The sequence below is a fragment of the Gallus gallus genome, chromosome 1, assembly GCF_016699485.2.
Source record: "Gallus gallus isolate bGalGal1 chromosome 1, bGalGal1.mat.broiler.GRCg7b, whole genome shotgun sequence".
NCBI lineage: Eukaryota > Metazoa > Chordata > Aves > Galliformes > Phasianidae > Gallus > Gallus gallus.
This window is the reverse complement of record NC_052532.1, coordinates 47,339,033-47,366,140: the sequence shown is the minus strand read 5'-3', so window position 1 is coordinate 47,366,140 and position 27,108 is coordinate 47,339,033. Positions and strand designations below refer to the sequence as shown.

Sequence of the window (27,108 nt, the reverse complement as noted above, 5' to 3'; positions counted from 1 at the left end):
GCTTCAACAAAACAGTAAAACGAGTGTTGGAGATGTTCTCATCTTGTGTGCATCACAGCATCTGTATATGAGAACAATAATACTGAAATATCACAAAGCACATTGTAGACTAGAGAGGATAGCTTTCATTTGAATTTAATGAGGCAGTAATAATAACGTAAGACAAATTAAATCATATCTTACTAAAACTCTCCATTCTGAAATGAATATTAATGTCACAATGAATCTGAGTTGCAGCTGTTTGCATAATATGGCATGTTCCACTGGCTGATTCTAAAAATGGTGGAAAAAAAGCTAAAGCCACACTATGCTGTAAAATATATACCTCTAAAAAAAGAAAATTACTTTTAGACATGGATATTCTGCTATCTCTCAGGTGCTACAGTACTACATCTTTTGCAACAGTGAGACTGTGGCGTTGATGAAGAAAAAGTTGTAGATCTAGAACTAAAGACTTTACTCATCTAAACAGGCTTATTCATCTAAATAAGGGCTGCTGGGGTTGAGTCCAGGAACTCTATCGGTGTAATACTAGAAAAATATATTTAAATTACCTCACAATAATTAATTGAGTGAGAAATCTAATCCCAGCAGGACAATGATTTCCTTTCATAAGGACTTATAATATTGCACCACTAAAGATGATTTTATATTCAAAATTATTTCATGCCGGCACAAAATCTTTGAAGGGGGGCAAATCTTACAAGCATCCATTTAATTGCCTCATCCAGACCCTGTGGATTATACCTATAAATCAGATTGAAAATCAATTTTAGGGAAATCTTGAAGCAATACTGTGCCATCTCTGCTACATGTTACCTTCCTGTTGTTGAGTGACCATTAGTGGTTACAGCCTCATGTCATAAATCTGTTTTTCCCTCCACTTTGATCTTTTGCAGTTTTCAGTTTTTCATGGATTAAGCAGCTCAAATGTTAATCTACAGGAATCCTCAAAAGGCAAAGCAGTGCTACTTAGGGCAGGTTTGTGTGTCACTGAAGCCTCACCAATCACATACATCACTGTGGATACGCCATCTGATATGACATTTTCCGTTGTCTGTTCAGATGAGAATAAAAGGGCGCTCCTTGTTCCTACAGTCATAGGCTCACACAAGGCAGAAGCTCTGCCAGGACTGATCACTGAAGAGGTACAAGAGCTCTGTCCAAGGGAATCCAGTGGCAAAGTGAAGATTTAGTGTCACTTCTCCCTGTCCCATTGTTGTTAGATCTCTTCCACAGCATGAGAAAGTAAGTATTACCCCTCGTGACTAGCCACAAGGACAGACATTACACAATTGAATCAGAAAATAAATATGGATACCAGATGATTTGGGGCAGCTATGCGGAAGGAAAGATGGGAATAGCTGCTCTACAAACCTTACAATTTCAAGTATTTATGACAAATCTTGAAAATTTCCATTTTCGTAATGGTAAGAAGTCTGTTCTTCCATGTCTTGAGTCATTTGCTTTTGCTTTCTCCATTCCCTTCTCTGTATTTCACTGTTTTGACTGGTAGCACCATATGTTTTCTTTGGAGTTACAAAAGTTTCATTGTTCATCTCTGTTTCTTCAGCCAGTTCATCCTGATCAATTATACCACATTTCTCTTCATTCAGGTTTTCAGGGTCAGCCCATTCCTGCTTCTCCCCAGAAGCAAAAATAGCATAGAATATTACTCCACTGTAGTGCACCAGGGCTGCGATCAGAAAGACATTTTGCCATTCTTCGCGGGTCTGAAAAAAATGGTTCCGGTCTCATAAAGTTTGCAGTAAAAAGAAATATTAATGTCTGAACTATACCATGAATTAGCACATACTGATCTTTTTTTTGATTCTTGATGTTACAGATAACACAATTTATGAGATGTGAACATTTTAAATTTCATATCAAGGGCTAGCACAATAGAAAAAGGGACAAGAAATATTCATGGAAAAGCACATCTCTCCCTAACAACTGAGTTAATCGGTGATTGCTCAGGAACCCTACTATGGGTGCATTGCAGAGGTGTTTCCTAAGTAAGCCTGATAAGCATTCACTAGTAGCGTGGAGATATTGAAGAGATTCAGCTTGAGGTGGTATAAAATAATATCTCCCAACACAGATAATTACTTTATAATAGCTGAGAATCTAGCCCCTGCACTGTTGTAGAAGTGAATTTTTAAAACAAACAACAATAATAGAGAGCAGCTGAAGATAATAATGATGAAATCGAGTTCCCAGGAAAATTGGAAATGTCTCAGTTTTCACTGCATAAACCAATCCTTTCCCTAGGAAACGTGGAGAAATGTTACCTTGTGTTTTGTCATTGCACCAACGATGAGTGGACACACCATGCCTGACAGCGTCCCCACACCATTGGAGATCCCCATCAGGATGCTGGCATAACGTGGGGCTATGTCCAAGTGATTCACATTGAATCCTACAACATAGCAGAAACAACAGTCAACTTTGTGCTACTGGGCCCGTACAGTTTTCTCTAGATGTTCTGGCTGAAGAAACCTGAAACAGGTAAGAGGAAATCCTAATCCACATATTAAGAAAAAAAAAAACAAAAAAAAAAACACAGGATAACATTTTCTTAGTGATAAAGATGGAAGACACTATGTAACTCTTTATTCTTTTACAAAACCTCTTTTTAAATTCCCCAACTCTGGAGACCATGTTGTGTAGAAAACAGAACTCATTTTGGCTTTGCAGTGGTTCAGAGTATCCATACTTCCTATCTTCTCATAATGGAACAATGCATTCAGGAAAAAATTTAATTAGGGAGGGAAAGCATCATGTTTGTAAAATGAATTTTTCTTTTTAAAAAGATACATTTTTTATTTATGTAGTGGTGTTTTTTAAATGTATTTTCCAATTCTTTAAGTTATATTTAAACAATACGATAAAAAAAAAAAAAACAAAAAAACCACACAAATGAAACAAAGCAAGAAAACTCCCACTGTATATAAACCAGTCAGAAAATTAATTACCCTGACTGTAGCATATCTTCTTGGTAAATATTTCATTGGAAAATAAAAAGAGATAGTAAAAATCAGCTCAGATAATTATCACGCCTTGGGTAATGAAAATTAGTCATAAGTGCTATGGATGATCACTAGAAAGGATGATGAATTCCAAATCCATGTGATTAATTACTGTAAAAAAGCTGAGTGCTGGGAAAATTCTGCAATATAATTGATTGATAGAAATGGCCTGCCATGCAAGCACCTCATAGCTGAGCTACTACTTCCCATCAGTGTAACTCTGAAAAGTTGGAAGATCAGCAGTTATTTTGTTTTGTTCAGTAGATCCATCTTCTTGGCAGCCTCCCAGGAGGTGGGCTTCTATCTTCATAGGAAGATGTGTTACTTTTAATAGCAGAGACAGTAGTGGAACTACAAAGCCAGAGACTAGTAAGCCTCATGAAACAGGCAGAAACAGCAGTTCAGATGAACAGGGTTGATTATAGGATACAACAGAGACACAACTGGCCTAGGAAGCACAAACTGGCAGATAGGGTTGGCAGTGAGATTGCAACCAATATCCCTTGAGTTCATTTCAGAGTAATTCTCTCTCCCTCTTTTAAAGGATACTCATTATGGAAGGTGGCCGCCACTGTAAATGGCATTAGACAGCACAAGGCTGGTATAAACCAGAAACAAAATAGAGCAGGTTCTTTCAAAGCTTCATGTCCTACACACAACACCTTTCATAGATACTGAAATAAATAATTTCTGATATAGGAAGTAGTAGGGAATACCCCATAAGTAGCCATGCTAAAAGCAAACAATAATAAAATGACGACAGGAACAGCACAGAGGGTAATAACATCCCTTTTATCAATAATAATGAAAATAATAATAAGATTAATTCTTACCTGAAATCGCGAAGCCGCTGAAACCTACAGCTAACACCAGAAAAGAAATAGCCACACCTTTTGTATGAGAATAACCAACCACCAAAAGCAAAGTTGCTTCCATCCCAAAGCCTGAAAATTAAACACATGGAAATAAATTACACTGCAGGAACATGTGAATATTTATTGTTAGGAATATACTTGCTGGAATATTTTAATATCTTTTATTGAGAATATACTTTTTGTTCCCCCTCCCCTGTGTAAATGAGCTGAGTGATAGGATAAATTGACTCATCGAGCAGTATAGAGGAACAATGAGAAAGTGATTCTCGACAAAACACCATTCAATTCACAAAACAACAACAACAACAACAGCAAAAGGGTGGGGGAAGGAGATAAATATTTATTGTCTTCAGTTTCTTATGGCTGTGGTGAAGTGACAAGTTCTTGGTAGGTAGAACAAAAGACTATTTTTCAAACAAGTGTGTCAGCAACAGAAGAGGGCATGCCTGGGTATCACAGGGAACTTCCAGGCTTTGCCTTTAGTGGAAATCAACGTTTCCTAATATTTAACTTTAAAATCTTTCTGTTTTTTGATTTTTGTTTTTATTTTTTTTTAATTAATGCTGAAAGTAAACCTTGAAAATACAATTAACAGAAGAATCCTTTGTGAAGATTATAGCCAAGAGCTGTGGCATCTCAGACTGCAGATATCTCAGACTGCAGGCATCTCTATTTCAGGCATCCCATGCCATCCATAAATATCGTGAGCCAGTAACCAGAAGACCATGACTCCACAGTCGTGCTACAGTTTAGTATTTGCCGGTTACAAGCAGATGCCATTAATTTTTCAGTTCCAGTGACCAAACTAGAAATCAACTATTTTGTTCTCAGTAAAAATGAGTCTATCCATTCCCCATTTTTCTTTCAGCTGATCTCTGCAGCCTGAATTTATCACTGGATTGTTCTGGAATTAGCACACAGGAACACAGTCTGTTAATGCAAGGTTGTGAAAGGATCACTGCAGCACCACAGGATGTGGCTAACTTTGTCAAATCAAGTTTTCAGGATGAGGCCTATTTTATCGTAATGTCTTCTGAGCCAGTTCTTATTGCCCTTCTAATTATTAACAACTTGTCTTGCCTCCTCTCTTTTTAAAAGCATGCTTGTATGAATAAGGACTTCCAGCATAAGGATGTCTAACATCAGCTCACCGTTAAATATTCCAGATTAACCAGCTGTGAATGCAAACTAGAGTAATTTTCTCATGTTGCAACAAAACATTGGCCAAACTATGGTATCTGCACCAGGTGCAGCACACAACTGAAGTACTATATGTTGGGAATCCAGTAGTACCTCCACAATTCATGACCTTCCTTACAGTGGTAGTAGTTAAAATCTTCCTGCTGCGTAAGAAGTCAGCTATCTGCCCTCCGATGGGTACGATGATTGTCATGACCATGTGGGGAACTGCAGACAAAAGGCCAACCTGAAATTAGAAAAGTAAGTGCTTACTGCTCATATCCTTCCCTGGGATTTAGGGGGAAAAGAGCAGGAATCATATATATAGGACACATCTTTAGCACATATCCCTGTGTGGATTGTGGACTTTTTCTTCAACAGAACCTGCAGCAAGGACCTGGCTGACCTTAAGCTACCCTTGTCCTAGCTTTAGGGATTTCTAGGAGCTTGAGGGACTCCAGCATGCTCCCATCCAGGCAGTGGCAGCTTTTCTCACAGCTCTGAGCATCTGTACACAAGCCATAATGGGGCTCGAGCTATAATAAGGAAAAAAAAAGAGAAGTCTGTCTAAAAATTCTGGAGTTGGTGCTGTAGAGGGATTTTCTCTCTCCAATGACCAGCACTGGAGTGCAAGAATACTACAGTTTAGCTCATTAGAGTAGATACCCAAAGCAGGGTTGTGTGAATATCTCCTCATGGTCCTGGAGGAGAAGGCACAGCACAAGAATCTCACTTTAGAAGTATCATGCAATGTCTCTGCTTTTTGGTGGTTGCTCTGAAGAATGGCATGGAGGACTGCAAATATTTTCTATTTTAGATAGCAGAAAGTACTTATGTGTTCTACAGTAAAGTGTTCTGTCTCAGTTTCCAACTGCTTTTATGTATTTTTATTATTCTGTTCTCAAGGAGGTCCTTTCTGCATAGCAAATCTGTTTCTTGACACTATTATAATGAAGGCAGCACGAGCACATTGCATGGGCAATAAGTGAATATAAAGTATAAAACCTGAAATTATATTATAATCTTATGAATAAGCATACGTTTGAAGTCATGCATATATTTCTGCTCTTGTGGTAATAGGACCTATAAATTGATGCTCATTTTATCACATTTTCTGGCAGAGAGTTCTTACTTTTTCTGTAGGCCCGGGTGCTTACTCCAAATACAAGAAAAGACTGTTTTGCAGTGTTAGTGGCCAGCACACCATCTTACAGAGGCTTAACTTTGAAGAAGTAATTTAGTAGGAAGTTTGAGTTTCACTTTCCTTACACTGACACTATGTCAGCTTTACATTTGTTTTTAATTAGTGAACATTCTAACATTTATGAAAGACAACTTAGAATAAACAAATCTACTTTGTCTTAATAACCCTGTTCTTCATACCATTGCTACACTAGGCCATTCAGAGTGCCATTGCCCTGAATAAATAATTATTGCTATAATGAAACAGTATGCTACTATATGAAAATTGTAATATAACAAGTAGGTTTTTTAAAGGAAAGTTGGAAGAACTTTCTGGTACAACCACTCCACAGTCCACATTCAAGCTCTAAAGGAAGATTGTAGCAATTTTGCCTTTAATGAAGTGGCAGGAAATATCAGTCCATGGAGAATTTGACCTTTGGTTGTCAATGAAACGTACTGAAAAAGAAAGAAAAGAAGGAAAAACATTGCCTGGCAAGTACTGCTAATCCACCAACTAAAAAAAACCTAAAAAACTAAAACTAAAAAAAAAAAAAAAAGTGCATTTCTACTTACTTACCTGTTGGCTTCTATGATATGTTTCTTTGTTATCAGTGAAAGCAACTCTTCCTTTCTTTCTTTTTGCTAATAATTTGATGCTAGCATGTTTTCATGTCTATCAAGTTTGTAAACGTATGTCATCCCAGTTACCTGGAATAAACTACAGAAATGCCTGCAGTGACAGCTGAGGATCCTCTGTCTCCTAGAGTGGAGCCTGAAGGTCACTGCTTCATCTCAGACATTTACCTTACTTATTGCAAATCCAAAGACTTCTTCAAAGTAAGCAGGCTGACTTATAAGGAGCAAATAGAAGGTCCAACTTCTACAAAAGTTAGCCACAATGATTGCATAAACTGGCATTGAAGTGAAAAATCTTTTCCAGGGAGTACTAAATTTCTAGGGGAAAAAAAAGAAAAACACCATTTTTTTTAGTAGGCAGGAGCATGAGGAGATGAGAAAGTATCTTTAGTATCAGGACTATCCATTATACATATCCATAAAATTTACACTGCAAATTGCTTACAGTGTAAGCCTGAATTAACAGCAAAAGAAGAGAGACAGGGAAACTTTCTTGGAATTGTCAAGATTTTTAGGATGACTATTGTGCTATTATTGCTCTGCTTACTGAAATTACAAAATTCTGTTCTGAAATCCTGCTGTTGGGATAATAGGATCATTAACAGAGTCAAAGAATACCAGAGGAAATACCGTTCTGTTGCCCACTCTCTGTCATAATGAGGTTTGAGACAGTCCTGCAAAGGGATTATGAAAAAAGTATTCTCCAAACTAAGAAACATGTAGTAACACACCAGCAGGCTGCTACTTGCTTCAACCTAATTCATTTCATTCAGCAAAAAAGCTTGCGGTAGAGGATTTAATTCATAGAATTTGCTTTTGGCACTTCCAATTTATATTTATGCTTAAATATTCCACACAGCAGGAGCAAAAAAACAGTTCAGAGGTCTATTCACTTGAAATAAATATCAAATCGGAAGCCTATATAAGTAACTACTGCAATATTCCTTAGTATTCTCCTCTCTTTAAAATAGCTGTGTTCCACAGGCAGCTGTGTCTGCAGTCATGTGTGAATACATGATGATGGTACTAGTGTCCTCTGCAGTCAAACATCCATGTAGCAAGGGCAAAATCATGACCTGAAACAAGCGTGTGTCTCTCCAAACAAGACCTGAGTGACTTCACCCAAACTTCAGGAGCATGTCCAAAAGGAGAGTCTGATACTTCATGCTTTCTCTTACACTATTATCCAAAACATGTAGAGGAAAGGGTTTGGAGAGTTAACTTTTTTTTTTTTTTCCCAGAATGTTAAATAGTAAAGCCAAGAAGGAGCAGTATATTGAGAAACATCTTTGTTTTTTGCCTATAGCAAAAATGAGTTACTTAAAGGAATGGATAAAGTTCAATAGGAAAATAAGTTTTTTCTTGTAAGTTCCCAGGATCCTCCTGAGGAGAGAAGTCTTAATACAGAGCACTGAGCTACTGTGTGAGAGAGCAGGGCAGAAATCCTAGCCTGAGCTCTCAGTATTTCAGCCGTCCTTGGCAGGAGCCCATAAGGCAGCTAGATAATTTAACATCCGGAACCAGACCCTTATTATGGAATTATCATTAGTTTGGGAATTTATTTTAGAACAAGTCTGATAATTACTCAAGAACATACCAGAATGTGTTGTTTCCTGCTCTCCCCACTCCATTCCCCTCCCTAGACTAGGGATGCTCTGTAAAAGCAAGAGCTGAAAAAGCCCTACAGGTTTTGCCTGTTGCTGAACTTGTCCTCTACGCTTGCATGAGCCTGATCCTGCAGTCTTCATAAAACAAACAGCCCCTAAACTTCAACAGAAATAGTTCTGCTGTTCTTATGAAGCAAAATGTATCCATCCCATTACATGCTGATGTTACACAAAGAGCTCACAGATTATAACTAGTCACTGAAAAGCCTTTTTTTAACTTACGTTTGTGCTAGCAAGGCTGGCTCCTTCTCCAATACTTGTTTCTATATATACCCTTTCTTCTCTGGTTATTGTTGGGTGTGCAGCTGGACTCTCATAGGCATGAAGCAGCCAGAACATATACCAAACAATCCCAAACATTCCTAGAGAGGCAGGAAAAGCAAAACTCAGTTTTAAAAGCCAATTAAGCCATACTTCTATATCTAAAAGCATTAAGGTCATTTCAACAGCCAATTAAACCAAATCTCCATTAAAAAATATGCTCTGAGAAGGGAGAAAAAATAATTCCCAACTCTGGACATACTGCATGCCTGTTTGCAAAGTGTTTGAGCATTCTGTTGCTCATATGACACAGTATGTGTAGGGCAGAGAAAAGGCAGAAACAAAGTTTTATGTGGAACTGAGAGAAGAAAATAACAGAGTGATCTTAACATGTTCACATCTGCATACGAAGGCTTCACAATCAGAGAAGACACAGAAAACTCATGTCAACTCATGGGACAGATTTTTCTGGGCAGGTTTCTGAAGCATTAGGCTTCCCATCAGCAGCATATGTTGACCCTTATGCTGTACAGGGTGCTCTGGGATATGTATCACTCGAGTGCTTGTGCTGCAGAGCAACCTGCACAACTGCAACCATCCCTGTCATGGGATGACCACGTGTCACTTCCACGAAGCACGCTACAGAAAGCCAGAAGGTGTTTCTTGTTTGTCCTTTACACTATGGGTTGTAGTCTGGTCATTACAATTTTAAAACATGCTACAACAGATTACAAAACATGAGTTTTCTGAAGCTGCCGTAAGCAGAGAATAATTGGGAACACCCGCTTGCAACAACTTCATTCCTCAGAACAACTTTGATCCATACCCATCACGTAGGCTTAACAAAACTGCAGGCAGCACCAGTTGAGGAGAGGAGATTCTTTATGTTAACAACTCACCATAAATATAAAAGACTGATGACCATCCAATGTACTGTACTAGCACACCTGCCAATGGCATGGCAACCACTGCACCTGCATAGGATCCTGAGGAGAAAAAGGATTAAGAAAACATATCAGCAGTGTTGAATGAGTCCAGCCCTTACTACAGGTTGGCATCTTTTTTGTGTGTGTGTGTGAACATTTGTGATGGGATAGCAGCTGTGATATTTTGACTGGGATGACGAGACAGGCCCTTTGCTGGAGTGGGATCATCTGGCTCATTCTGTAAGCCAGAAGGATTGTGCCCTCTAGGTAAATGGGATTCACAAAGCTGACACTGATGATGTACCACCACACAGGCGTAACTTTTAAGATCTGAAGAGGGCATTCTCTCTTAACCCTGTGGCATATGAAGTAAACCTCAAAGAAGCCAACAGCTTGAGTTTCAGAAGTCCTCTTGGTGTCCAGAATTCCCAATGGCTGCCAATATGCTGAGAAGCTTCTGTCATGGCTCTAGCCCCACCACTCAACAGGCACTGCAAGTGGAGGCTCACATCAACCCTGAGTCTGTTTAACTGTATTTAGTTTATGCCAGTAGCATGAACAAACACACAGAATAAATAGCCTAATGTTGACACAGAACAATTTTTAAAAAAAAGGAAAAAAGTGGGCTGTGACAAGGTTTTCAGACTGGGAAACATGCATTACTGGTGAAATATGTTTCTGAATGACTTGCAGAAACTGATGAGAACTTAAGTACTTGGAAAGAAATTTCCATGAAGATTCCAAGGAGGATTCATGTAATCTGGACATTTGGCGTCAGCACAAAATAATAACATGTGAGAAGTGTTGCTTTGAATTATTTTAGGAAATAAGATACACGTGCTTTTGACATTATTATATATTTTGTTAATGAACACCTATAACCTAAAACTACAGGCAAATGCAGAAGTACCATTCATTAGCAAACACTTCTCATTGCAGAGACCCTTTGCCTCTGTACAGTTAATTCAGTGTTCTTGCAGAAGTAATGAAGCCCCGGGCAAGGAAATAGAGAAACCGGGAACATGGCTAACACAGGGCTTCCTAATCTATCATCCATGTTCACCTTTCAAGAGCTAGAACTGATGATCTGCAGCAACTGAAATGGGTGTTGAGCTACAGGATGGATGTTTCTCTACCCACTGCTGGGATTTCAGCATTGAGTGTGGAGGAACCTTTCTTTTAGTCTGTTCCTCTGCAGAAATTTGAAACTCCTAAATAATCACTAAATAACCAAGTCATTTGTAGCAAAAATAGCATTCCCAGAGTATTAAAAGAAAATGCTTCTTTTCACATTTCAGTCTTTTTTTTCCTACTATTCCACGTGTATTTTAGCCCCTCATTTTCCAAGCTTTTCAGTTCCACTGTTAACAGACAGTTATTTCCTGTGACTTTTATATTTTCTATTGCGTATTCTCTCTCACAGACATTTGTCTTCAGCTGGCTTTACCCCACCAAGAATGCTTATTTTCTTTGTTTTCTCTTCCTCCATTCTCAGCTGCTCACTTTTCAAAGCATTACTACTTCTAATTTGTCTTCAGTATTAGACACCTTCTCACCATTTCAAGTTCCCTTTTACAAGTGGGTAAGGACAAGACAAATAGAGATGTGTGTCTTAGAGGATAAGAAACAACAGACCAAAGTAATGAGTAGGACTTTTCCTTCACTCTCAACACAGCCCATCTGAAATTACAGCACAATCATTTCTGCTCCATACTCTGGACCTTCTAGGGTATGAGAGTGGAGGAAGTGAATTTGGGTTATGCCTTATCTTGCTCCCATTTAGCCTTCTATCCAAATCCACCGTGGAGTCAATAAGAAGATACAAGCATTCACAACTTTCCCTGAAATCAGCAGCTAGGCTGGCCACTGAGATAAGATGAAGAAATGAAAGGGCCAGAAAGGTGTGAAAGTCAAGGTAGTCTTTTCTGGAAAGAAAATGTGGTAGCACAGGGTGACCTGCAGCATTTCTTTTCAAAACCTGCTACCCAGAGGATAGAATTAAAAGAAGAAAAACCCTTTATTCTTAATATGGATGTGAACAAAAAGAGAACAAGATATAAAACTCAGTATTTTTCCTGCTCCATGTTTCACAGAAAGATCTAAGGCTCTTGTCAGAGGCTAGAAATGGAATGAAAGAATTTTATTTGTCCCATCTTTCTACAGGATTCCTTTCCCCAAAGCCTTCTGAAATTTCCTACAAGCCACCTTCTAGAAGTCCTTCTGCCAACAGTAGGAAAGACCCAATGAGCAGAGCAAAGAACAAGGCTGACCAAGCCTTCAAGTCCCTTTAAATTGTTGTTAAGTACATGCTTTATTAGAATAGTCAGTTCAATGCATACAGCAAATAGAACGCGTAAAGACTGAGCAAGTGAAAAAAAAAAAAAAAAAAAAAGTGAACCATAAAATGAATAATATATATGTCAAAACACTTATAAGCCTATCAACTTACCACAGAACGATGTCGTTGCCAACCTGCTTCTCTCCAGTGGAGGAGCCCATTTACTCCACATCCCATGGCAGGCTGGGTAGGTGACGCCCTGGCAGACATTTCACACATCATATGATTTGCTTTCACTGCATTCCTACTTTAAGCAGTTGCTGAAAGAGTTGACCTGTCAAGCTTGTTGTCACTACATTGGAAGGGTTAAAATAACCCTGGGAGAGTTTTCCTTTGGGGGAGTGTGAAGATGGCAAACTAATTTGGATAATCGCTTAAATGGTAAGGTGTTCTGGGTTAAAAATGCTGCTTAGCGCATGCAGTGGATGGCTCAAATAGGCAGAACTAGGTCTATCTGCAGTACTATTGATCTATTATTTTAAGTTCCTTTTCAGATAAATTTAAAAATACGAATCAACATAAGCAAAAAATCATCACCATAAAAATGCCAATGGAAAAAAAAAAATGAGTAACAAGTAGAACTGTAGGTGGATCAGAAAACCTGACGAAAATGTTTCCAACTTTTTTTAAAAACCAGATTTCCCCAAATGGAAGTGGTGAATGCTCTTACCTCCACCAGACCTTGCAGAATTCTTACAAACATCACACAGCCATAATGGACTCTTGCTGCAGAAGGGATGAACATGTTCAGTGTAGATGTTAAAAAAATAGCTGCTCCAAACACCCTTTGAAAAAAATTGTCATAAAAGAGAATGTAATTATTATCTGCTTTTCAGAAGCAACGCTGTTCTCAGGTACAATCTCAAAGACAGCTTCTCCACTGCCCACCAAGTCACCAACACAGATAATTGTAAATTTGCCTTATTGGCAAAAGGGGTAAATACACATAAAGTCACTGCATTTTCTTCCCGGAATGAGACAGGAGTTTTGTGCACACTTATACAAAGGTTTTGTTTTTTTCCTCTATCACAGAGGATGAGACTTGTGTGTAGTTGCTGGTGGCTAAGCTGTTTACATGAGTCCTGAACTGAGAGCATTATTCCTATTCTGAGAAATACTTGAATTCTTTTGTATCAGTGGGGTTTGACTTAAATCAGGTGAAGTCTCATTTGAGTGCCTTACTGAAATATGGGAGCGTGCTGATTATTTCCACTTCCTGCTGCTAAACCTTGTAACAGCACAGTTTGACATCAACTCCTTCCCAAGGGCAGTTCTCTAAATAGTAGCTAAAAGCATTCTTTGCAACTGTGGCATAGAAGTGGTTCTTCTACAAGAGAGTTTCCGTGAAAGACATGATACGAACATTTTGTTCCCTGCTCAGGAAGAATACTTCCTGCAGCTGGGTACAAGTCAGTCAGGGCTCTCCATGCACCTGGGGCCTTTGGGAAATCTTTTGCAGCCTCCCATAGATTACCATCCATTAGAAAAATGGGCATCAGAAAACTCTGTGTGATATAGATCCAAGCAACATCCCCAGAACTTCAGGACACTGAGAGGCCTTGAGGAAACACTCAGAGCTGGGTCTGTCTCATTCCCCACAGTTTGTGGGAGCTCTTCCCACTAGAGACATGGGCTTTTCTCAGCTTAACTGAAGAGCGGTGCAAACTTAATGCATTGTATTAATAATAAACAATAGTGACATTAGACACAATGGACAGCTGGGCCACAGTGCAGTCATTTCAGTATGAGACGGTTGCAGGCTTGCATACATTTTCACACCTGGCTGAGTGAAGTCTCAGGTTCCCTTTTTGTACCACAGACAGGGTTCAGTAGCTGCCACACTCTGAATATCAAGAGTTCATGACTCCAATGTCTGTGGAAGATGATATGCAGGAGGACCCTCTCTCAAATTGTGTTACGGCACCAAAAACTACTAGCACTGGCAGAAAGAGTTCATTCTGCAGATAGAAAGCTGCACTGGCTGACAGCCCTGGGGACCACAGCATATAGAAGATGGGAGGTCAGGTCAGAACAGTCTTGTCTTATCCCTAGACTGAGGGTCACACCTGAGTTTCCTTGTGGCAGAGGTCCTCAGCTCCTGGCTACACTGATGCTAGCTTGCAGCACACTGCTCTTTGAGGACCACAGTTTCCTTTTACAAACTGCTCAAACTCAGTGGTGTTGAACAAGTTCTGAATTGGCTTATTATGCCTGTGGCATTTAAAAAATGACAGGTGACACATTAAGCTTCATTCTGATATGGGAATGGTATTAGATATTTCAACTGAAATAATGACAGCAGAAATATTTTCTTCTTTTTGATTTTTCTGCCAAAGACATATGCAGATCTCGCTATTTATCATCTCCCATTGAAAAATATTTGTAAACTTTTAAAACCTTCTGATGTCAGAAGCATTTTTTTTTCTTCCTTTTGCTTTTGAAAACATTCACAGGAAATATACATCACGTCAAATTTTTAATCTAAGTTTATGACCTATGGAGGAATTAATGATAGCATTATAGCGCAAAGAATCTACGGTTGGAGATGAACATTGTCCTATCTCATGCTGTACACCTCTTGACAAAAGCAGCAGGTCATGCCTGGACAGCTCATAACCCGAATGATAAGCAAGTGATCAACACATGAACGCAAGAGCAAAGAAGCTGAGAAGGCTGACAGAGGGAGGTGACAAAGGAATGAATTTGTATAGAAACTGGTCTGAAAATCTGAAGTGGTATACAAAGCCTGTGATCACATCTTGACATTTAGGAGGCTGCTCTCAAAGACACGTAAGCATTTAGCTAAGAAATAAGCATTACTGAGAGCTCTGTTATGGTCAGTGAAGAGTTTTGCATCTTACGTCTTCCTTGCCACAGGTAGAGTTATTGGTTATGTTACCACAGTGCTACTGGCCACCTCAGGGAACTACAGCAAATTATGTGGAAATGTAAGTTACAGAGCAAGTGGAAGAATGAATAAGCCATAAGGAAGAGAACACGTTTTACTACCCAACCAGCTAGCTCTGGGGATTGAGTTTCCAATCTTTGCTACTTCACTTAATGCCAACTCTTAACACACCCAGGTTGTAAATGCATCATTTACACTGTGTTAGAAACAGCCACTCTTTTGTTACTAAGATGCTAGGTAGAGTTTCTGCAAATAGCCGGCATCTTTCCAGCAGTTTCCAGTCTTCAATCCCAAAGAAGCTGGTCTCCACCATGGACAAGAATACACCAGCACTTTTCGATTCATTGATGTATTCTTTTCTCCTCACCACTGTGATCCATTGCCAGCTGCCACTTAGCATCAAAACAGCCTTCTCCAGCAACAGGCTCCTCTGCCCTGTGCCATTACCAAAAGCTGATACCATGGGGTGCCTTATGTATCATGTCTCCTCTTCACCACCAACAATCAAGAAATTTTGTTAGGACACATGTTGGAGAATAAGCAGCAGATCAGAAAGACACGGTCACTAAATGGTCCGTGAACTTTTTGGTGGAACATAGATCTATACAAATTTGGATATTTATAAAGCAACTTACGTGGCGTCAGGTGATTTTAATGCAAAAGCATAAAGTGCTTAGTATTTTCCTCTGTTCTGAGATCTGTTTGAATGCCACATTATTATACACAACTATTTGCATTAGTGGAGGAGGGGGGATTTCATGTGTTTTCAAGGTTCCACAGTGCTGAGCAAGACTTAAACAGATAACAGATGACTCTATACCTAAATCTGTAACACCAGTAATAGGGCAGAATAATATAACTCATTACTGAGCACAGTTGTGAGACAAAAACATTTATCTTTCCAGGGGAGGTGGGTTCACAGGTTGGCCCCAGCTCTGCCTGTTTCCTGCCCTGTGGTGTTAGCAATCCGATGTTACCCCTCTGAAAGGGGAATACTGCTGAATCTACCCAAGCAGAAACTGGTTGGGAGAACAAAGACTAAAGGAAAAACATGCAGTTAGTCAGATCTGTGGCTCCTATTACTACAAACAGGAATACTCTTTTAGTTCATCTTTTAGGGGGCTGTTCTTTCTCAAGCAGATTCTAATCCTAAACCCAGTCATAATTAAATCTATAATGTGGTGTCAAATTGTACAATCAAAATGAGTCTGAAAGTATAACAGGGACGGAAGTATAGCTTCCTGTGCATATGCATGATACATTCCTAAGGAAGTAGTTAGCTGATAGAATACGCTGAGCTACAGGGTATACTTGGTTGATTTTACTATTCATAAAAAAATTAAAGGTAACAAAAGCCAAATTAATAATATACTGAATTATTCAGCCAACAGTGAGCACATCTGTGTTTTTGAGCCCTTCAGCTGCCAAATTTGGTGGCAAGACTGGAAAGAGAGGGCAAATGATTAAACCTAGCTAATTTGTTTGGCTTATTCAACAGAATGAAAAGTATCCTGCTTAGACAACTCATATGGTAGAAAAATGAAGAAGTGAGGCTGCTAGTAGTGTTGAAGAAGAAGAGCAAACTGAACTCAAAGTAACTCTTTGTTATAGATAGAGCAGAGCTGGGGCTGAACTTCTGGAAAATTCTAGGGGATGACTTCAATCCATGGGGAAATTTTAAAGGAGAAAAGTCACATTTATTTGGAAAAAATTAACTTGGTAAGTTGAGCTAAAAAGCACTGAAGCAATTGATGAAAGACAAATGCTACAAGCATTATCTCAAACATCAGGTGTGTGTTCCTAAAGTCCTCCAGAAAGCACCGTTGTTTAGCAAACAACAAATGTGTAAACATTTGAGATGAACAAGTCAGTTGGAAGAAGCAAAAATCAGACCCATGACAGAAGTCTAGCTCCTTTTTTGGTTATAGACATAAATACTGCAAGTTCAGCTTCAAGTTCTTTTAGCACGTTTGTTCACTGTGTTAGTAAGCAGTATAAAACAGACATTTGTAAGGCTGTAAAGCTTAACTCTTTTGGTTATTGTTTCCTAACCTGTTAGCAGCCAATTTGTTTGCGATGAATCCTCCTGGAATTTGTGTCACAATGTAACCCCAGAAGAAAGAGCCATGTATGAGTCCCACTGTCTCTGGATCCCAGTTGAACTGGGCTTTCTGTAAAAGGAACAGAAAAAATGTAAAATGAAGCACATTGATTATGAGGTAGATGCTATTTGCAAGTCTCACAGAAGTCACTCCATCCTACAGATCAAGATAGTCTCTTTGCACTGGTGTTACTGAGATTGAATCTTCTCCCACTCATGGCAAAATGCTGTCAAATTGGTAGGTGGAATTACTGCTTCTGCTCTGCCAGGGTGACTAAGAGAAAAGAGTTTCAACCAAAAGGCAGCTGGTGCTGGCCCTTCATCTTTGGCTCTTGCCACTGCTTCCCTTTGGGCTGCTTATTCTTGAAGACTTTATTTTCAGGCCTGCTTGGTGTTATAGGGAGGAGCTGCTGCCTTTCAATAGGCACATCCATTTATACAAGATTGCTCAAGCTAGACTTTGTCTCATCAAAGCAAAATTCTGACTGTCCAGCATCTACATTAAGTAGTAGCATGGAAGCAGAAAACGTTTATGGAAGAAGGGGGAGAAGGAGTAACATCTGAAGAGGTAATCTAAAATTAAAGCTAGGTTAATGCTAGCTGGCTAGGGTATCTTTTATAAAAAGTGATGCCAGTCGTAGGGTTGGATTTGGATAGAACATCACCCCCAGGCCAGTCACAGATAGTTCCTAGCCATTAATGTCTAGAGCTAAGGGAAATACTTTCACAATACACGTCATCCTTGAATACCAAATAGTTTCAGCCTTCTCAAATCTTCCTGATTAAGGGCATTTCTCTGATGAGTCTGTTTTTACATACTCTGTTTGGAAGAGGGATAGTCAAAACCCAGAAAAAAACATATGGGAGTGAAGAAAAGGTGGCCCAAAGTGACCCTCTTGCCCATCATTCTGGGACATCAAAACAGGGCTTGACTCAGTATAATCACATTAATGTAAGGCCAGTGTCAACATTTTCTCCTTGAGCCTTCCATTCAGAAGAGCTATTCTGAAGAAGAGAGAAACGATGTTGTTTTGCTTCATGATTATTTGGGGGCTAATCACATGGCAGGGAAAGGTGGTTAAGCATCACAGCACAGATAGTCTTATATTCTGAACTAAAATTGACATTAAAACATGACAGAAATATGAAAACTAGAGTGCTAGACTCTGTAGTCTCCTTTTTCATACTACTTTGTGTATATAAAAGGAAGTATATAGAGTTGCAATTCAGTTTTTTAAATATCTAATTTTCTACTAGTGATTTTCAACTTAGTTTCTTAGTGTTCATTTGTAAGTGCTGAGACATCATGAGACATAGAGAAAGTTCCATTATCAAGAGTGGCAGATGCCCAGACAGAACTTGATGTTGTTATCTCAAGGGAAACATGGGGAAACATCAGGTAAGAGTCAGTATTCCTGTGAATAACTTGTTACACAGAATCCAACAACAAGTCAATTTTATACATACAAGAACTGGTACACATGATAACACAGCCCTGTACCAAGGCAGGACTGGAGAAACTTAGATATGCTTTGAACCTACAGTTCATTGCGTGCATTTTTAAGTTTGTAGGCATCTTCTGTGAAGCACGTGCCATCCATCACAGATTTGAGATAGCTTGGCACCTATTTCCAATTACTTGTAGACAGCACTCCCCACTGTCAGTAACTTGCAAATAACTGTAGCCTATTGCCAGTGACTACTTTAAGGTCCTGAAATTCATCCACTGATCTGAATAGGGATTAGTGGTACACAAAACAATTAGTAATTCCTAGTAAGCAGCATGAGGGTGCATTCTCCTGAAAGACAGTAAATAGTAAAGGCTTCTGCAATTGAAATGACATCTGCCTATAACTGAAAGATTGGGAACCTGATAAACATACAAGCCAACTCAGTTCTCATTTCTGCTATTTACTCTCTGTATGTCATTGCAAATGCTCATATCTCACGGATTTTTTGTGTGACTTAGAGACCTAAATAAGGATAAAGAACCCACACGTCTGTAGGAATCCAGACTTGCATGTCTTCCTGCCTCAGTTTTTGACCTATACATGCACTGTTCTTCAATATGTGGCACTTATACATTTCTACAAAGGAGTCTGGTCAGAACAGAAGGAGGATGGTTTCTCACCTGCAGCTCTGGCTTGCCATTAATATAAACAGTACTATTGTTCACCATTTCCACGATGGCAACACCCAGGTTGCACCGAATTCCAAAGGAAATGCAAAAGCCCAGGCCGCTCATGATGGCAATGATGTAGCGCTTGGGCAGTCCACAGCAGTAGCAGTCACACACTTGCGGCTTGCGGGCGCTGGCCTGCACAGGCCTCCCCTCTTCTGTCAACTCAATGTGATCCTCCTCGATGTTGGTGCCATCGATTTTCCTAAGCAGAAGAAGCAAGGGAAAATGGAAATGCCTTACTGTGAAATATAGATGGACAATTAGGTGCTGCAGTCAGCTGTTAAGGCACCTCTGCGTGAGGAGTTTGCCTCTTGCTGCTGTGATGAGATCACGGTGGGCACACACAGCCTGTATTTCTGTCACGAACAACCCCTGAAGTTCCAAAATCCCGGACATTTGGCTGGACAGCTTGCATAGAAGTGCTTGTAGGCTTTTCACAAGCATGGTTATGAAAGGTCTGATGAGCTCTGCTGTGATAAATCCTGCTGGTTGTTAACAATATATATACATGAAGAAATCCATGTTAACTTCTAATTAGATCCAGACTGGCAGCGGGTTTCAAGGAAAGGGCAAATACAGCATGAAGTGCATTTTTTCTCAGATTTAGATTAAATGTTGGGGGAAATTTTTCCCTGAGAGGACAGTGAAGCCCTGGCACAGGCTGCCTAGAGAAGCTGTGAGTACCCCATCCCTGAAGGAGTTAAAGCCTAAGCTGGATGAGGCCCTGGGCAGCCTGACCTGGTACCCTCCTGTGGTGGTCAGCAACCCTGCCTTTGGTAGGGGGATTGGAACTAGATGATCTTTCAGGTTCCTGCCAACCCAAGCCATTCTATGATTCTAAGAGCCAGGCCCAGGCTCTCTCTGTCCAAAGGGATTTGATGATAAGTAACCTCTCTGCTCTGAAATAGCACTCGCCACAAGAAGCTAGCTCATTCCAAAGCTCAGCTCCTGTTGTTGAGCAATCTACCCTTTTCTTTAAAATAATTAACATTCAGTGAGATCTGAAAATTAAGCAACTTTCTGCTCACTGCCCCTCAGCAGCAGAGGCTTCAACTGGGAGCAAATTTTGTGTGGGCACTGCAGTGCAACTGGGGAGAATACAGAGGGAAGGTCCAGAGACACGGACTTTCCTTTTTACTTAGGAGTAGGAGCAAGGGGTACCCATGCATGTCAGCCTGCTCTCACTAGAGCCCTGCACCACCAGCAGGGAAAGGGAGGGCCCGTGGAGGGCAAACAGCTGCTGCCATCAGCCCAAGCCGTACTCTGTAGCAGCATCTTACAATACAAATGGTCTCATCAGTACAACAGTTGCCCACTGCTATTTCCTGCACTTATGAAAGTATTTTCCTGTGGTTAAGCAATTAAAAATTGATTTGGTCTGCCAGTTTGATTTGAAATACTGACGCCTTGTGCTATAGGAATGGGGAATGGTAGGAAAGATGAGATCAGAAGGAACTGATTGAACTGATTGAACCATTGAACTAGATCTAAACACTTCCTTTCCTAACATTAATTTCTAATGCCTTTGTTTTAAATGCAGTATACAGGCTTTCCAACATGCCAAAACACTTAAGCACCCGGTTAGCTCTGAATGCATGACTGCCCTCTGAACTCCACCTGCAAGATTAGGGTTAAGTGTTCTCTAAAGGAAAGCCTTGATCAGCAGCTGTGTTAGGAAGCCTTTCAGTTTTGGCACTGCTATGAATCAGTGGGTGCAGGATCCAGCTTCTTTTGTGTCCGCCATGGAGGTCTCACCGCTCTCACCACTAGTTAAATATGAGCACATACTTAATATAAAAGAAGCCCAGCTTGGTGTATAAGATTATGAAATGATTTAATTCATTCTTTCCTGATAAGGAGTAACTTATTTCCTTCTTTCACACATCTGGTCTGAAATGTATCTGAAATCTAATGCACTTCAGTCTTCCATATAATAATCAGCTATTAAAAAATATTTCCAGAGCATGTATGGATGGGCTACACCTGGCAACCTACACAGTGGTTGGCTTGGTCTTTCAAGAGAAGAGTTTTTTGTTTAATCATAGCTCTCTCCAATTGCTTTATGTCTAATGTACTGCCCATAACCTAATGGATGGTATTCCATACTCAAGGTTTTGCAAATACAGATGGTATCTGTAGCTTCCTGGGCTGCTGCATGTGGATTTAAATAGCAAATTTCATTTTAAATTGTTAGCATTTCTAGCTTTAAAGCTTCATTTCTTGCTTCATTTGCATCATTTGCTATATTACTCATTTTTAGGTTGTATAATACAACTGTTAATCCAGCTTTACTCTCAGCAACAAGAAAAAAAAAGCATGTTAGAATACATCAGTTTGCATTTCCAAGAAATACCAGAATTGAGATGGTTATATGATGTAGCCTCCTGCTCAAAGAAGTGCTAACTGCAAAGTTCAATTGGTTTGCTTTAGACTGGAGTGAGGACTTCGCGTTAAAGCAAGGTAACAAAGGAAACATGATAGGACTGTGGTGTTATTGAAGGTGATTGAGATCTTGCAATCCATTGGCAAAGAGACAGCATTGTTGGTGAAATGAGAGTACAGACAGAAACACAGCCAGGCACTTTAAAAAGAAGACCCTGTGTTTTCCTTGCTCTGTGTGCTCAAGATCTATTAACAAACTAAAAAAAGTGAAGTTATTGTCATACTCCAGCATAATCTAAGATACTGAATGAATAAAAGCATAATTCCTCTTTTTTTTTTTTTTTTTTTTTTGTACTTTTACCACTCTGTTTATATGAGAGAGATTACACTTTAATTGGTACATCATTTTTGGGCGGCTGGCAAAGATCAGACACATCACCCAAAGCAAAAACATCTGTTCCTTTCTGGATGCTTTCAGCAAGCTGTCAATTCACATAGGCATGAAAACATCCTACCACTCCAAATTCACTGTTGGGAGCATTGATGCAGGAGGATGAACACTATGGTCCAACATCGCTTCTGCAGTGGAATTGTTTTGCTATTGCATGCAACTACTCTTTAATAAAAGCAGATTGAGAGCTGATTCATGACCTCAGATTATCACAGAATACTTAGTATTTTGAAAGCTTAACATTAACCCTTCTACTATAGCAGATGTGTCTCAGAGAAAACAGCTTTGCAACAGCAATCCAAAAATGAAGCTGGAGAAAAGTGTAAGCAGTGCAAGCATTCACAGAGTATGTGTTCCACCTTGCATTTTGGCCTGAACAGTGTAGACGTAGAATGAATGTATGACAAATCCATAAGGGATGAGAAATATATCTTCCAGTTGATCAGTATCTTTTGGCAGTGCCACTGAAATTTTCCTTGTTGTACACTAATAACTTAGAAGAGAGCTGTTCAGAAACAGTCTTCTCTTTATTTGAACAATGCTGGAGAGCATTTTGCTGGACGGGAATATGTTTGTTTGGTATTTATATCTCTGCTGTTTTCAGCAAACACGCAACACTTGGCACATAAGAACATCTTGGCTATTTGAAGGTATCTACACATATTCCATACCCAAATATCATAACTACTCCATGTAACATTTCTGCATCTGATGTTCCTTCTCTTTTTTTCTGAAGGGCTTTAATTCTCGCTTATGCAAAGTTTTGGAAGAATAGAAGTTTTTTAAAGTAAATCAGTCATAAATCAAATTCATAGAACACATACACATTTACCAATCCATGATTTATGTGATTTAGCATAGGAAGTAGCTGTTCTTCTGATTATATAAGTGGGATAGGACTGTGCACGTTGCTCTGAAAGTAATGCCTCCTATTTATTTCTGTGGAATACAAAGAGCGTAGATACAAAGAGCGTAGTAACACCATCTGACAGAGAAAATTATCAACTATAAAACACTATTTTTCTGCATAGTCACCATCATTAGCAATGCACTTTCACCAGCCATGAACAAAAGCTTGCATGCAGTACTTGTGAAAATCTGTACCAGCAGAGGTGACTTTACAGCTGCTATCATGACATCATTGCTAGGAAAACATTGCTCACACAGTCCAGCTTTCAGTGTGCCCAGATCAACTGTTTGGTCTCCATAAGTATTTGGCCAGCGTCAATGAATATCAATGGGTGCAATGTTTTCCACACTGAACAATCCACCTACGCACCTTTGCTTCATCCACTCTTCCACGTCAGATGTCATTCTGTCAGACTGCCCCTCTGCTGCCATCTATTGCATGGCAACAAAACATAAAGGAATATTGGTGGGAAGGTTCAGCCTCTACTGCCCTACCATCAACATTCACCTCTGGCATTGTGGGCCAATAGGATAAAATAGGAAGCTTTAATTTTGGAGCAGCCTTCGTCTATTATTTCATTTAATTTGATTAAAACCACATGGATTCTACAAGAACGGGAAAACATTAATGCCTGCCATGAATTAAAATGCTTTCTCGAATTATTTCTACCAGACTACAGACTTTCGTAGCCAGCAGCAGCCATAGGTGCTCAAACTTCACACCCACACATACAACAGCAGTCACCACACACAATTATTGATGATCCTGATGTAATTTCAGAATCCTACACACTGGCTATTGAAAAATATTATTTATCCAAAGGCAGATACAATCGTCTGAGATCTCATCTACTCTGCAGATTTGTGTGTGTGATAATTGTCCATCGCAAGTCCTGCAATTGTTACAGTAGCACAGTGTTCCAGGCAGAGAAGCCCTGTCCAACACAAGGGTAGATGGAGCAGCTTCAAGTTGCAGTTTTTAGTGGGCTGGGACGTCGAATTCATTAAGGACAGCCTGCAGGTGCTACACCTAGCGGGGCCCAGACTACAGACAACAGCTGTGTGACACAGCCCATCTTAATTCTCACATTAACAGTGTTGTTACTGGCAGGTGAACCTGTTCAGCTCCTTCCAGCTCTGTGGTAAACCCACCGCTGTCACTAACTGACCAAGGACTCCTGAAATCCTCAAGAGCAGAAGAGCCCGAGATTTTGCTTGAATTCACACTTTTTCTTTGCATACACCGAGCACACAGGTGGCCAAAAGTGTTTGTACCTGTCAAGAAGTCCTGCAGAAAGTTTTCTCTTCTGGGAAACTTAAAAGTGCTTTCAGAACTCCAGCATTACGCACCCAGGCCTTGAATCCTCTAAATCGATTTTCTTTGCTGCCCTGCTGTATTTAACTAATTAAGAACAAGCCCCATTTTGCATCTGCTGAATTTATTCCAGCTGGTGGTACTCTAAAAACAATTGGATATTTCTCTGAGATATTGCAAATGAAACTGCCCAGAGTCAGGACACTTCCTGGGTCTCTCCTGTTCCACCCTCTTTACCCCCCACCAGCACCTCAGATACCCCAAGGTAAACTCCTGGGGGCAGAGTCCTGTTTTGCAGCACCCACAAAATATTTGGAGGCTGCTACCCACCCGTGGGGAGGCAGTGTGTCACTTCTGTCACATCCTTGAGCATCAGAACCTATCAATCTTCAAGCAACTGCTATGAAGACAGGACCTGGCAGATGGTCTTTCCAGACACCAGTTGCTGGATCTTCTCTCTTGTTCGATGAAATGTACGAGGAAGATACAGGCTCATCATATTTACCAGAGCTAAAAGTACTCTTTCTAGCCATTTTGCTGGTTACTACGGCCAATAACATCCTCATAGACCTGACCTGTGCTAATACAACTAACCACCTATAACTGTGCGAAGTAAAGCCAAATTCTTTGTTGGTTTACAACGTATTAGAGTCAGTTAGCAAACCTGGGGTCACAACTGGTAAATACACACATGTACCACATGAACCACCACACAATAAATAAGTGTATGCTCTTTTTTGTAGGCTAAGTTGTGGAGAGTTAACTTCAAGTTAAAAACATGCATGTTTCCACCAGAAAACTTTGGATGTGACTGCATATTTCCTAAGAGACTGCTAAACTTGCTTGGGTCTGATTGGAGACACAGTAAGAAAACTTGCATCATTTGGAGTATTTCCTCCACTGACCAGTACACCTAGGAAAGGCACAGGCATACCTGTGTTTAACACAGAAAATGAGGAAGTTCAGCAAACTTTCTTGTATGTCAGCTCAGATCTGTTCGCACTGGAACAGGTTGCCCAAGGAGGTTGTGGATGCTCCAACCCTGGAGGCATTCAAGGCCAGGCTGGATGTGGCTCTGGGCAGCCTGGTCTGGTGGTTGGCGACCCTGCACATAGCAGGGGGTTGAAATTAGATGATCATTGTGGTCCTTTTCAACCCAGGCCATTCTATGATCTGTTCTGCTCTGATTGAGCAGCAATGCTGTTGAAGTTAGGTATCAGTGCTATTAGCAGGGCATCCCTGATGCACGGCTACAAGAGGAGAGCAATCCAGATCATCCAAAGCCTGTGTGCCACAGGCAGATGGCAAACCTTCCGTACTGGCACAGAAAGTACTCAGTAGATACAAACCCTGAACGTATTTGGGTAAGTTAGCAAAGGAAGGCCATAGTACTTAGAATGTGTGACTGAATGGACAACTCCTCAGAACTGTGTGGAAGAAGATACTTCATTCAGGTGGTATAGGAACAGTACGACTGGCAACATAATGGTGAATATTAGTAACTTTCACCAAAGTATACATGCATGTTTTCCCATACGAACACAATGTAGTACGATATGTGTGAATTACTGTACATTTTCTTGTGATCAAATGCATGTTCGGATGTGCCAAGAACTGTACCCTGACTCAAAATAACTTTCCCAAGAGAAAGTAAGAGGTTACACGCAAAAGAAAATCAAAACACTAAAAAGATGTAGGATTCAAATGGTGCCCTGACCTTTGCAGAGACGAATAACACTTAACGTGAAGCATGCCAGCAATGCCGCCGAGCTCCCTGGCTCTCAGCTGTCCACTGCACATCTCAGTGCTACCAGTAACCACTCCAATAGAAATAAGCTTCCCTTTAAACCAACAGTCTCGTTGACCAAACCAGTCATTTGTTACACTGTGCTTTCATTTATCCCATACCAAAAATCTTGGTTTACGGTCTCATAAACCACCAGATTAAGTTATAAATCCTTAATACTCTTTATGCAAACAAACAGCAGCTTCTCCTGTTTTCCTTCATTACTCTCAATAAGCACACACACGCATGCACACACACAGCTGAACTTGGTATTTTATTTCTATTTATTTTCTCTTACCATGTTAGTAAGAGAAAAAAAAGATTCTCCAGAATTCCTCAGTAATTTAGGAATGTTAAATCTGATTTCAAGAGTGACATCACTTGGGACTGTTAAATCCATTAAATCATCAGTTTCTCTCATGCAAGTTAAAACAGAATGACTCACATTTAACGACACAGGGGTTTTCTTAATTAAAAGCCTTTTTCATGCACTTTGTAACATCAGAACAGTATTTTATAACTTATTTCTGTGGGAGAAGAAAAGGTCGAGCCGACTTCTCCCACATCTTCACCTCTCTTTTGCTCGATATAAATATTCTCTTATCTGCAGCCACATGCTGTTCCACGCCGCTCCTCTGGTGCAGTTTGCTTTGCACAGCAGGGCGTCTCACACTATGAGGACTCAGTAATTTTGCAACTCTAAATTGCTTAATATTCAGATATTTTTTGATACTTCATTTCTCTTTAAGCAATGTAACCAATGGATCTCGCTAGGAATTTGCTATCAGATTTTACCTTCGCAGATTCCCCAGCGAGTCGCTAACGGTGTTCTTCACCTCTTCCTTTCCTGGGTTAAAAAATCTTTCCTTCAGCGAATGGAACCCTTTGAAAGGCATTTTGTCCTTTTTCCTCAGGAAATCCCTGATGTTAACAAGCACTCACTTCTGCTGTCATATTTCCCGATGCCAGACTCAGGAG

General features: G+C 40.0%; 1 protein-coding gene across 1 annotated transcript; it reads right to left on the bottom strand.

Moving 5' to 3' along the window:
* Window positions 1-1,332: 1,332 nt before the first annotated feature.
* Window positions 1,333-27,064, bottom strand: SLC17A8 (solute carrier family 17 member 8). The gene is made up of 12 exons (NM_001397197.1): window positions 26,926-27,064; window positions 19,237-19,489; window positions 17,057-17,175; window positions 12,767-12,881; window positions 12,208-12,295; window positions 9,732-9,818; window positions 8,794-8,933; window positions 7,073-7,222; window positions 5,198-5,330; window positions 3,863-3,973; window positions 2,292-2,419; window positions 1,333-1,733 (listed from the first exon to the last, which is right to left on the bottom strand). The coding sequence occupies exons 1-12, from the start codon at window positions 27,024-27,026 to the stop codon at window positions 1,395-1,397; spliced, it is 1,764 nt and encodes a 587-aa protein (NP_001384126.1). The 5' UTR covers window positions 27,027-27,064; the 3' UTR covers window positions 1,333-1,394.
* Between the last annotated feature and the right edge of the window lie 44 nt (window positions 27,065-27,108).

What these genes read in the sequence shown, in the direction of transcription:
- SLC17A8 (NM_001397197.1), bottom strand. Translation starts at nt 27,026, where the DNA reads ATGCCTTTCAAAGGGTTCCATTCGCTGAAGGAAAGATTTTTTAACCCA. An exon ending in ATGGCAAGCCAGAGCTGCAG is followed by an intron (nt 17,176 to 19,236) that starts GTGAGAAACCAT and finishes TTCCTTTTACAG; the next exon opens with AAAGCCCAGTTCAACTGGGA. An exon ending in GAAGGTCATGAATTGTGGAG is followed by an intron (nt 3,974 to 5,197) that starts GTACTACTGGAT and finishes TTTAATTTTCAG; the next exon opens with GCTTTGGGATGGAAGCAACT.